This window comes from Poromitra crassiceps, assembly GCF_964638095.1.
Source record: "Poromitra crassiceps genome assembly, chromosome: 5".
NCBI classification, from domain to species: Eukaryota; Metazoa; Chordata; class Actinopteri; order Beryciformes; family Melamphaidae; genus Poromitra; species Poromitra crassiceps.
Window position 1 is genome coordinate 19,809,575 of NC_139642.1, and position 12,500 is coordinate 19,822,074.

Below are 12,500 nucleotides of genomic sequence, written 5' to 3' on the forward strand. Positions count from 1 at the left end.
TGTGTGTGTGCACACGCATGTGTGTGTGTGTGTGTGTGTGTGCGCGCGCACACACACACACGCGCGCACGCACACACGTGCGAGCGCGTGTGTGTGTGTGCGAGCGCGTGTGTGTATGTGTTTGTGTGTGTGTGTGTGTGTGCGCGCGCACACGCGCTCGCACGTGTGTGCGTGCGCGTGTGTGTATGTGTTTGTGAGCCTCCTCCATGCAGAGCCGTGCAGGAAATGTAAATATTTACAAGCAACCAGCAGCCACTATCAGTCAGACAGAGGTTAGAGTCCAGACACTAAACAGACCTACAGCTGAGGTTAGGGTTAGGGTGAATGTAGAGACGTCCCAGGCCGAATCAAACCCAGGACCTTCTTGCCGTGAGGCGACACCATGCCCCACAAGCCGGCCTTACTAACAGAATATTGAGGAACTGCACCTAAGAACCTTCTTAAGAACTTCCTAAAATGTCCTCTTATGTCATTTCTTAAGATCTATCATCTATTCTATCTATTCTATACCTATTAAGTCATGATGCAGCATTAGTGTTGTTCTCCCTTTAAAGGGATAGTTGGGTTTGTTTGAAGTTGGGTCCTATCAGCTAGTCAGATACACTAACGTAATTAGGTACAGTGGTCTGGAAGCGGGGCGCAGTGTCTAACGAGATCCGGCACCCAGAGGAGCAGCCTCGCGCAGCCTCACACAGCCTTTTCTCTCTCAGTAGGGGAGAGTGGGGTGAGTTGTGCCAGTGGGGAAGTTGTGCCACCCCTTGTATCTAGAAAACCATAGAAGAAATTGGTCATGTGACCACACATTTTTGAAGAGGCATCCATTTTACTCACTCTGCAAAGAAGGGAGGCAGATGGCACAAGAGCTAAGCACATTTAAGTTCAAAAAACTGTTTTTTGCCTCTCAAAGTAAATTTTTCATGATCAAGGTTTATTGATTGTTGTGTCTGAACAATTATAGGCAAGCTTGAAAACATTTCACACATGTGTTAGTGTTTTAGTAAGCTACAATATGAGGCTATACTGTTAGCATGATGTTAGCTCCAAACCAGCTATATGATACAAGTTTGTTAAAATGGTGGGGATGGGGTGATTTGTGCCAAAAGGCCTGGGTTAAGTTGTGCCAGTGCAGTTGCAGTTGATTTAGTGAAATTTTATTTCATTTTGTTCTTAAATGTTTAAATAGACCTTGTTGAAGAATATTGCAGTATTGGCAAGTGTAGCCTGGCTCTGTGATAGTTGATTTTGTTCATTTTGAACATAATTTTTATTTCTGAAAATGTTAAATATGTAGGTCAACTGCTGCTACCGTTTAGCCTTGTTTAACCCTGTTATAGTACACTGGACTTTAGTGTTATCTTTATTTTGTCTTGCTTTGATATAGCATTACAGTATATGAGATGAAAATGTTCTGTTTTACTTCAGTAATCAATGGCACAATTTACCCCAAAGTATTCTCTCCAAAGGCACAACTTACCCCGCACCGGGGGCAAGTTGTGCCAAGAGACCACTTTTTTAAGAATAGCCATATTTTTTTAACAGTTTATTTAAGATCCAAAGGGAGTGTTCCCAGTGGTGCACAACATCCTGAAATATATTTACATATTGTAGTTGGAGGCATTACTGTCATGCCCTCACTTTAAAGACACCTCAAGTAAAAAGTGGCACAACTCACCCCACTCTCCCCTACTGGGGGTCAACAACTAAAACGTAATTTAGCCACCTCAAACAACGCCCACCTAAACAAATCGATATCTGTGTACATGCACATTCTATTTGAGAATTTTCTGCGCTTTACTTTTCCGCCAAAGAGAAAAAAAAATTGCGATAGTAGCCTACAAGCATGATGTGATTCCTATTTCATATCTCACCTGTGGTCTAGGTACAGCATCGCTCTTCACAAAGTGCTTGTCCTTCTTATCTGCTATGGGTTGTTGATAATCTTCAGAAAAATGTGCACTGCAAACGCGAAGTTCTGCCAAACTTTCGGGAGGAGTGCTGATGTCTCTATTCAGTGCAACAAGCCACAACTGTGTAATACTTCGGTTCTTCAAAGGAATACGGTGAAACCGATAACCAGACCAGGATCTTTGTCTGTTTGAACAGCCAGGAAATACACAAACACGCACCATCGTTGAATTATTGATGGGAAAAATACTCCAGACGTGCTGTCGCGATGTAACTACTTTGTGAACTGAGATAACCTGTGATCTGCGGAGTGATCCAGCACCGCGGCTCTGTGCAGGAGTTTAGCGGAGGCATACGGTAGTGATACGGTTGGGAGAAAAAGTAGTGCCGAATGAAATGACTGTTTGGCGGAAAAGTAAAGCGCAGAAAATTCTCAAATAGAGCGTGCATGTACACAGATATCGATTTGTTTAGGTGGGCGTTGTTTGAGGTGGCTAAATTACGTTTTAGTTGTTGACCCCCAGTACTGAGAGAGAAAAGGCTGTGTGAGGCTGCGCGAGGCTGCTCCTCTGGGTGCCGGATCTCGTTAGACACTGCGCCCCGCTTCCAGACCACTGTACCGAATTACGTTAGTGTATCTGACTAGCTGATAGGACCCAACTTCAAACAAACCGAACGATCCCTTTAAGAGCCGATGCAGCGTTTATGTCGTTAACGTCATTAACCCTTTCAGCAAAGATACTTTAAACACTACATTATCCCTCAGGTTTGAGGAGGTTGTTTCAAACGCGCCTTAGGTTTTAGACTGCTTTTCTAGAGGGCGCCTCAGGTCTTAAGGTCTTGGGTTAAGAACACAGAATCTCGGCCATATTAGAATAAGCCAACGGTCATGAACCCTGCCTTCACAGCTGATCGTCTGATCCAGAGAGGTCATGAACCCTGCCTTCACAGCTGATCGTCTGATCCAGAGAGACGTACAATCAGCTCAACGCTCGGATCAGCTTCCATGCTGCATCGCCAACAAAACCCCAGCCAGCCAGCCAGCAGGAAGGAAGGAAGGAGGTCAACAGCTCAGAAGGTGTTCGTGCTCTGACAATGTCTGTAACCACAGAACGCTCATATGAGAGAGAGTGAAGAGCAGTGTTGGGCAAGTTATTTTCAAAATGTAATATACTACATATTACTAGTTACTTTCATTTGAAAGTAATAAGTTACCTTACAATATTACTGTCTGTGTAGAGTAACTCATTACTTATTATTATTATTGCATTACTTTCACCAAAATAACTGCAGTAGCAGAATGACATTGGCGCCCCGGAACCATCCCGAAAAAGAATTTAAACCGTCTTGAAGTCAGTGTAAACCATCCAAAATTCTAAATGTTATACTTTTCCTTTGTTCATGTCATGTTATTGTGTTTTTTTTGCATAAAACCACACAGTTTGATTAGGAAATGATTTAAATAGTGCTTTGATAAAAAAAAAAGTAACTCAATTTGTAACTTGAGTTACTTGACAAAGTAACTGATATAATATTACTGAAATCCTATAAGTAATAAATTATATTACTGAGTTACCGCTAAAAGTAATATATTACATGTAATATGTTACTTTTGTAATGAGTTACCCCCAAGACTGGTGAAGAGACACGTACGAAAGATGAACTCTTTTTTAGAGAGGATGTTTAGAGTGAGTTAAGAAGGGACATCAGTCATCAGTCAGTGGAGGAATAATGTGGGCTACTTCAGTTCAGTTCTTCAACAGATCAGTGCGTCACGTCACGTCACGTCACGTCACGTCACGTCACGCCACGCCACGCCACGTCACGTCACGTCACGTCACGTCACGCCACGTCACGTCACGTCACGTCAGCCGATAGCATGCATTCTCAAAGTGTGGCCCCCGAGCCAATTGCGGCCCTCGGAGAGCAGGCAGTATTGGGAATATTAGCCGTGTCTCCAAGTTGCAATGATAGTCTGACCAGAGAAAGAAAAAAAAAGTAACTACAAACTAACTAAAAAGATTTTTAACTGGGACATCGCTCATGGTCATCCATGGGCAAATTAATTGAAAGCCTTGTTTTACTCAAAAGATCTGTAATTTATTTTTCATAACAGGTTAATCTGCGACACACATATGACTATGAATAACATGTTTATGCTGTACAAAGAGAAAAGGTCTGCCGACCTATGGCATAAACCAAAACTAAGAACCTATCGCCTCATAAAAGACAGTTACTGTGTGGAACCCTATGTGAAATTTGACTTAAACAATCGAAAAAGATCTCTGTGTGCACAGTTACGCTTGGGAACTCTTCCCTTAGCACTAGAAACTGGTAGACTCAAAGCTACCCCTGAAGAAGATAGACTTTGTCTAGTATGTGAACTACAGGAGATTGAAAACGAGACTCGTTTCTTGTTCTACTGTACTGCTTATGATGAGGCAAGGGTCATACTTTTTAGTAAAATGTCTTCAATTTATGCTGACTTTTTTGAGTTGGACGACTACGAGAAACTCGAGTTGTGTTTTAAAAAAGGTATCTTTCTCACTGCAAACTTGATCTGCCAGGCATGGGAGCAAAGACAAAACATTTTGTTTGGAGAATGACGTACGGATCTGTTTCTGTGGGTCTGAGCAATGTGTTGCTTCGCGCCTTATGTTGTTTTGAATGTAGTACTGTTGCTGTGACGTTTTGATTGTATTGTTTAATTTGTTTTATACATTGTTCTTACTGCTGTATTCTCTGTGTGTCCTGTAAGCCCATGTGGGCTGGGCACAGCAATGTGCATGACACCTTAATAAATCAATCAATCATAGGTATCATATGATCAAGAGCAGCTAGTATTGTGGAAAAGTGTGTTTCGTGTTGCCATTAAAACATCTCCAAATGGACAAATGTTTTTTTCCTCCTCCAGAAAACACAAAATACATTTCTCACACGATTCACTTTTGGCATCACTTGTATTTCTAGAACAGCTTTTAAAGAAAAGATTTATTTTGGAATTATGTTGTGTTCCGTTTGTTTCTTGGGCGGCCCTCAATCCAACGTTGGGTCCCTGAGACATCCAACCTTTGAGAACCCCTGGGGCAATAGAAACAGGGTGAACAGGAAGTGAATTGACCCCAACACTAAACGTGGAGCTGCCACACTGAGACTGACTTGACCGTGAACTCCTAGAGTGGTTGTTTGAGCTCCTGCGCCCCAAATGAGCTTACGTCTTTGTGGATATAACGTTATGGGAATTGTATTTCTGAGCGGCTTTGCCCTTTAAGGTGGAATTCCATGGGTCTAATCCAGATTAGGGTCTGCTGTTCCTGCCAACAAGTCACGGCCTGAGCCCAGCACAGAGAACGAAACAGCACATACATGACACACGCTCTGAGCTCACCTTATATCCATGTTGGAAAACTACAACAACACACATGATTCACTTCAACACGCAGCCTGGACGCCAGAAAACTACAAAACACACATGATTCACCTCAACAAGCAGCCTGGACACCAGAAAACTACAAAACACACATGATTCACCTCAACACGCAGCCTGGACGCCAGAAAACTACAAAACACACATGATTCACCTCAACACGCAGCCTGGACGCCAGAAAACTACAAAACACACATGATTCACTTCAACATGCAGCCTGGACGCCAGAAAACTACAAAACACACATGATTCACTTCAACACATAGCCTGGACACCAGAAAACTACAAAACACACATGATTCACTTCAACACGCAGCCTGGACGCCAGAAAACTACAAAACACACATGATTCACTTCAACACGCAGCCTGGATGCCAGAAAACTACAAAACACACATGATTCACTTCAACACGCAGCCTGGACGCCAGAAAACTACAAAACACACATGATTCACTTCAACACGCAGCCTGGACGCCAGAAAACTACAAAACACACATGATTCACTTCAACACGCAGCCTGGACGCCAGAAAACTACAAAACACACATGATTCACTTCAACACGCAGCCTGGACGCCAGAAAACTACAAAACACACATGATTCACTTCAACACGCAGCCTGGACGCCAGAAAACTACAAAACACACATGATTCACTTCAACATGCAGCCTGGATGCCAGAAAACTACAAAACACACATGATTCACTTCAACATGCAGCCTGGACGCCAGAAAACTACAAAACACACATGATTCACTTCAACACGCAGCCTGGACACCAGAAAACTACAAAACACACATGATTCACTTCAACACGCAGCCTGGACGCCAGAAAACTACAAAACACACATGATTCACTTCAACATGCAGCCTGGATGCCAGAAAACTACAAAACACACATGATTCACTTCAACATGCAGCCTGGACGCCAGAAAACTACAAAACACACATGATTCACTTCAACACGCAGCCTGGATGCCAGAAAACTACAAAACACACATGATTAACTTCAACAAGCAGCCTGGATGCCAGAAAAGTACAAAACACACATGATTTACTTCAACAAGCAGCCTGGATGCCAGAAAACTACAAAACACACATGATTTACTTCAACAAGCAGCCTGGATGCCAGAAAACTACAAAACACACATGATTCACTTCAACAAGCAGCCTGGATGCCAGAAAACTACAAAACACACATGATTCACTTCAACAAGCAGCCTGGATGCCAGAAAACTACAAAACACACATGATTCACTTCAACAAGCGGCCTGGATGCCAGAAAACTACAAAACACACATGATTCACTTCAACAAGCGGCCTGGATGCCAGAAAACTACAAAACACACATGATTCACTTCAACAAGCAGCCTGGATGCCAGAAAACTACAAAACACACATGATTTACTTCAACAAGCAGCCTGGATGCCAGAAAACTACAAAACACACATGATTTACTTCAACAAGCAGCCTGGATGCCAGAAAACTACAAAACACACATGATTTACTTCAACAAGCAGCCTGGATGCCAGAAAACTACAAAACACACATGATTTACTTCAACAAGCAGCCTGGATGCCAGAAAACTACAAAACACACATGATTTACTTCAACAAGCAGCCTGGATGCCAGAAAACTACAAAACACACATCATTTACTTCAACAAGCAGCCTGGATGCCAGAAAACTACAAAACACACATGATTTACTTCAACAAGCAGCCTGGATGCCAGAAAACTACAAAACACACATGATTTACTTCAACAAGCAGCCTGGATGCCAGAAAACTACAAAACACACATGATTTACTTCAACAAGCAGCCTAGACGCCGAAAAAAAAAGGTCAAATGTCATCTTTTATGTTTCTGCAATCCACGGATAGGTAGAAATGATCGCATTTCTGCTCTGTGGGAATGTATGGGCAGATTGGGCACGCTTTCTGACACATTGAAAATAACTTGTTTAAATTCACTTGAACTTTCATCAACCCCAATTACTGTCACTTTTTCTAATCTAGTGTAAGAAAACAACTTTGGTTGTGTTTAGGCAAACACACACACACACACACACACACACACACACACCTCGGCAGGTCCGGTTGTCAGAGTGCAGCAGGTAACCATAGCGACAGGAGCAGTAGTAACCGCCGATGTAGTTGTGACAGAAATGATCACAGAGGAGATCCTCATCACTCATGTCTCTGCACTCATCTACATCTGGAGAGAGAGAGGGAGAGAGAGACAGGGAGAGAGAGGAGAGAGACACAGAGAGAGACAGGGAGAGAGAGAGACAAAGAGAGAGAGGGGAGAGAGACACAGAGAGAGACAGGGAGAGAGAGAGACAAAGAGAGAGAGGGGAGAGAGACACAGAGAGAGACAGGGAGAGGGAGAGAGACACAGAGAGAGACAGGGAGAGAGAGAGACAAAGAGAGAGACACAGAGAGAGACACAGAGAGAGACAGGGAGAGAGAGAGAGAGAGAGAGAGAGAGAGAGAGAGGGAGAGAGAGGGGAGGGGGCAGAGAGAGGGAAAGAGAGGGATAGAGGGACAGGGAGAGAGAGAAAGGCAGAGAGAGAGAGAGAGAGAGAGAGAGAGAAAGGGATAGAGGGACAGGGAGAGAGAGAAAGGCAGATAGAGAGAGAGAGAGAGAGAGAGAGAGAGAAAGGGATAGAGGCACATGGATTGATTGATTGATTGATTGATAACTTTATTGAAACAATAATAGCAGGTAAGTACAAGACAAACACAACATCAACATATTGCTCAAAAGGAATAAAACACAATAAAGCCCGAGGGCTTGTTTCCATTGTGGTCCTTGTGTGTGGGACAAGACGAGTGAATCTGTATGCAGGTATGAGCGCGTGTGTCCGCAGGACAAAAACATACATAAACAGATGATAACATTTACCACTCAAATCAAAAATTCTAAAACCTTAAGTGAATGGTTAATTAGATAATTAGATGGAGAGGGGGAGAGAGAGAGGCATGAGAGACAGAGGGGGAGAGAGAGGGAGGGAGAGGTGGCTCGTGAAAATGCTGAGCTGTAACTTTGGAAAACCATTAGCCAGAGTGGCTCAAAAAAGTGTCTTTCATCTTAGCTGGTTTTGTCCAATCTGACATGTATTTCTCCATGTCAGTGCCTGTACTGTACTGTACTGTAGCAACTCGTTGATAACTGTGTTCAAACCAGGGCCATTTTTGCAAATTTGTGTGACGAGATTACATACAAAGTAGATGAGATTTCGCCCCAGGTGGTATGAGGCTACAGACATGAATTCTCACAGCGCGAATGATGCCATTTAATTATTTATTTTTTTGCCAGTAGAATTTTTTTCAACTTTGCAGAATAATTCAAATTGGCCTTTGGTGTGAACCACGCACGGTACCTGTTTAAAGTGTAAATGCCGGTGCGGTGCTCGTGTGCGTGCTCAGTGCTCACCCACGGCGCTGTAGTGAGCCGTGAAGCCGGAGTATCGCTCCTCATTGGAGAAGTCTGAGGAGAAGAGGAGGCTGAGGGAGCTCCGCGGGGAGAGGAGCAGCTGGCCGGGCACCTCCTCTGTGTCTGTCTGCTCCCTGCCACAGAACACAGCCAGCACCGCCCCATCCGCCTCCACCTGCAAACACACAGGGTCACCTGATCACTGAACACAGCTAACTCCTCCCCCATCCGCCTCCACCTGCAAACACACAGGGTCACCTGATCACTGAACACAGCTAACTCCTCCCCCATCCGCCTCCACCTGCAAACACACAGGGTCACCTGATCACTGAACACAGCTAACTCCTCCCCCATCCGCCTCCACCTGCAAACACACAGGGTCACCTGATCACTGAACACAGCTAACTCCTCCCCCATCCGCCTCCACCTGCAAACACACAGGGTCACCTGATCACTGAACACAGCTAACTCCTCCCCCATCCGCCTCCACCTGCAAACACACAGGGTCACGTGATCACTGAACACAGCTAACTCCTCCCCCATCCGCCTCCACCTGCAAACACACAGGGTCACCTGATCACTGAACACAGCTAACTCCTCCCCCATCCGCCTCCACCTGCAAACACACAGGGTCACCTGATCACTGAACACAGCTAACTCCTCCCCCATCCGCCTCCACCTGCAAACACACAGGGTCACCTGATCACTGAACACAGCTAACTCCTCCCCCATCCGCCTCCACCTGCAGACACACAGGGTCACCTGATTACTGAACACAGCTAACTCCTCCCCCATCCGCCACCACCTGCAAACACACAGGGTCACCTGATTACTGAACACAGCTAACTCCTCCCCATCTGCCTCCACCTGCACGTAATCAACAGTTTTAACTTGACAACCTAAACATTCTAAATAGCCCCTAGCTTACTAACTGTTGCAGTGTTTGCTGATACAATAGCGGACAGGAAATAAGATAGGTTTCAAACTGTTCCTAGCAACACAATTCGGTGAAAACAGAGCGCTTTGCCTCGCCACGCCACGCTGAAGCCACGCCACGCTGAAGCCACGCCACGCTGAAGCGACGCTGCATGCGGGCTGCAGTGATAGTTTCAGCTTCTGGTCTATTTTTTAAGCAGCCAGGCATTAAGTCAATGCAAGTTGTGAGCGGGGGGCAAAACAGAGCGAGGCATGGAGGAAAACAGAGTGCTTCTGGTGGGAATGGCAAGGCTCCTGCTGGAAGCTTCCGTGAAGCGCTGCTTCAGCGCTGAAGCAGGGCTGCTTCTGAGATGTTTGTGGTGTGAACCAAGCGTGAGGCTCCCTGAGGCATGCAAACCCCCTAAACATGATACGCTGATTCAAGGAGGGTCTATCTGTGTGTGTGTGTGTGTGTGTGTGTGTGTGTGTGTGTGTGTGTGTGTGTGTGTGTGTGTGTGTGTGTGTGTGTGTGTGTGTGTGTGTGTGTGTGTGTGTATTAACAGTCCAGGCCCCAGTCTTATCTGACATTCTGGTCAGTTTGCTTCGAGAATGTCAATGAACGGCCGGTTACACACACACACACACACACACACACACACACACACACACACACACACACACACACACACACACACACACACAAAACACACACACACACACACACACACCCACACACACACACACACACACACACACACACACACACACGCACGCGTGGACACACACACACATGGACACACAGAGCACACCTCACACACACACATGCACACACACATACACACACTGCATTGTGGGTAGCAGCTGGGCCTGTTGGTGGGAACTTGTTGCCGGGGGGGCGGTTACTGTGCTGCGTTACCGTGGCGCCCTATGGGCTCATTTGGATATGAATGAGGCCCTGTGTGTGTGTGCGTGTGTGTGTGTGCGTGCGTGCGTGCGTGTGTGTGCGTGTGCGTGTGCGTGCGTGTGTAGTGGTGATATTGGTGAAGCGTCACCAGAGCCATACCAGTCATCACCTATCCGTCTGCTCAGTCTAGTCTGCAACAGGAGCTTGTAAGTGGCCGTTCACACCATACGCTGAAGCAACGCTCAACCTACGCTGAACCTACGCTGAACCTACGCTCAACCTACGCTGAACCTACGCTCAACCTACGCTGAACCTACGCTGAAGCAACGCTCAACCTACGCTGAACCTACGCTCAACCTACGCTGAACCTACGCTCAATGGTTAGCGGTTAGGCGTCAGCTCAGCTTGAGCCTGCCTCAAGCTTCAGTTCTGCTTTTAAGCGCCAGGTGTGAAGGCCAAGTCTACCAATACAACAGAAATACCCAGAATACCTTGTGGTCCGAAGAAGGCCAAGACGTGGAACAGCGGAATCGCCATGACAGCTCTTCAAACATGTTTCATTGTTGTTGTTTTTTGTTTTGTATTTTTAAGCATGTTGTTACGGTTAGGGTTAGGCAAGAACAACTTGGTTAAGGTTAGCATTAGGGTTTTCTTAACCACGACCAAACCAAAACCAAAAGCCTAACCAAATTGTTTTACTTGCCTGACCCTAATACTCAATCTTTGGAACGTAATTCAATTAAGAAAAACGTAAAAAATCTATGTGGCTTAAACGGTAATCGAACCGGTAAACAGAAACATGGTCATGGTGCCTTGTGGTCACACACATACAGGCAGAAACATGGTCATGGTGCCTTGCGGTCACACACAGACAGGCAGAAACATGGCCGTGGTGCCTTGCGGTCACACACATACAGGCAGAAACATGGCCGTGGTGCCTTGCGGTCACACACATACAGGCAGAAACATGGCCGTGGTGCCTTGCGGTCACACACAGACAGGCAGAAACATGGCCGTGGTGCCTTGCGGTCACACACAGACAGGCAGAAACATGGCCGTGGTGCCTTGCGGTCACACACAGAGAGGCAGAAACATGCTGTGGTGCCTTGTGGTCACACACAGAGAGGCAGAAACATGCTGTGGTGCCTTGTGGTCACACACAGACAGGCAGAAACATGGCCGTGGTGCCTTGGGGTCACACACAGAGAGGCAGAAACATGCTGTGGTGCCTTGTGGTCACACACAGACAGGCAGAAACATGGCCGTGGTGCCTTGTGGTCACACACATACAGGCAGAAACATGGTCGTGGTGCCTTGCGGTCACACACAGACAGGCAGAAACATGCTGTGGTGCTTGTGGTCACACACACACAGACAGGCAGAAACATGGCTGTTGTGCCTTGCGGTCACACACAGACAGGCAGAAACATGGCCGTGGTGCCTTGCGGTCACACACAGACAGGCAGAAACATGGCCGTGGTGCCTTGGGGTCACACACAGAGAGGCAGAAACATGCTGTGGTGCCTTGTGGTCACACACATACAGGCAGAAACATGGTCGTGGTGCCTTGTGGTCACACACATACAGGCAGAAACATGGTCGTGGTGCCTTGTGGTCACACACATACAGGCAGAAACATGGCCGGGGTGCCTTGTGGTCACACACAGACAGGCAGAAACATGGCCGGGGTGCCTTGTGGTCACACACATACAGGCAGAAACATGGTCGTGGTGCCTTGGGGTCACACACATACAGGCAGAAACATGGCCGTGGTGCCTTGCGGTCACACACAGACAGGCAGAAACATGGCCGTGGTGCCTTGTGGTCACACACAGACAGGCAGAAACATGGCCGTGGTGCCTTGGGGTCACACACAGACAGGCAGAAACATGGCAGTGGTGCCTTGTGGTCACACAC

General features: G+C 46.2%; 1 protein-coding gene across 1 annotated transcript in view; it reads right to left on the reverse strand.

Moving 5' to 3' along the window:
• The window catches only part of masp1 (MBL associated serine protease 1), a gene marked incomplete at both ends in the record, with an annotated part of 30,112 nt that overhangs the window by 17,371 nt on the left and 241 nt on the right, over positions 1-12,500 (reverse strand). The window contains 2 exons of the mRNA XM_083636389.1: positions 7,412-7,543; positions 8,765-8,939. Of these exons, the coding sequence (XP_083492515.1) occupies positions 7,412-7,543; positions 8,765-8,939 (307 nt within the window). The remainder of the gene's footprint in view (positions 1-7,411; positions 7,544-8,764; positions 8,940-12,500) is intronic.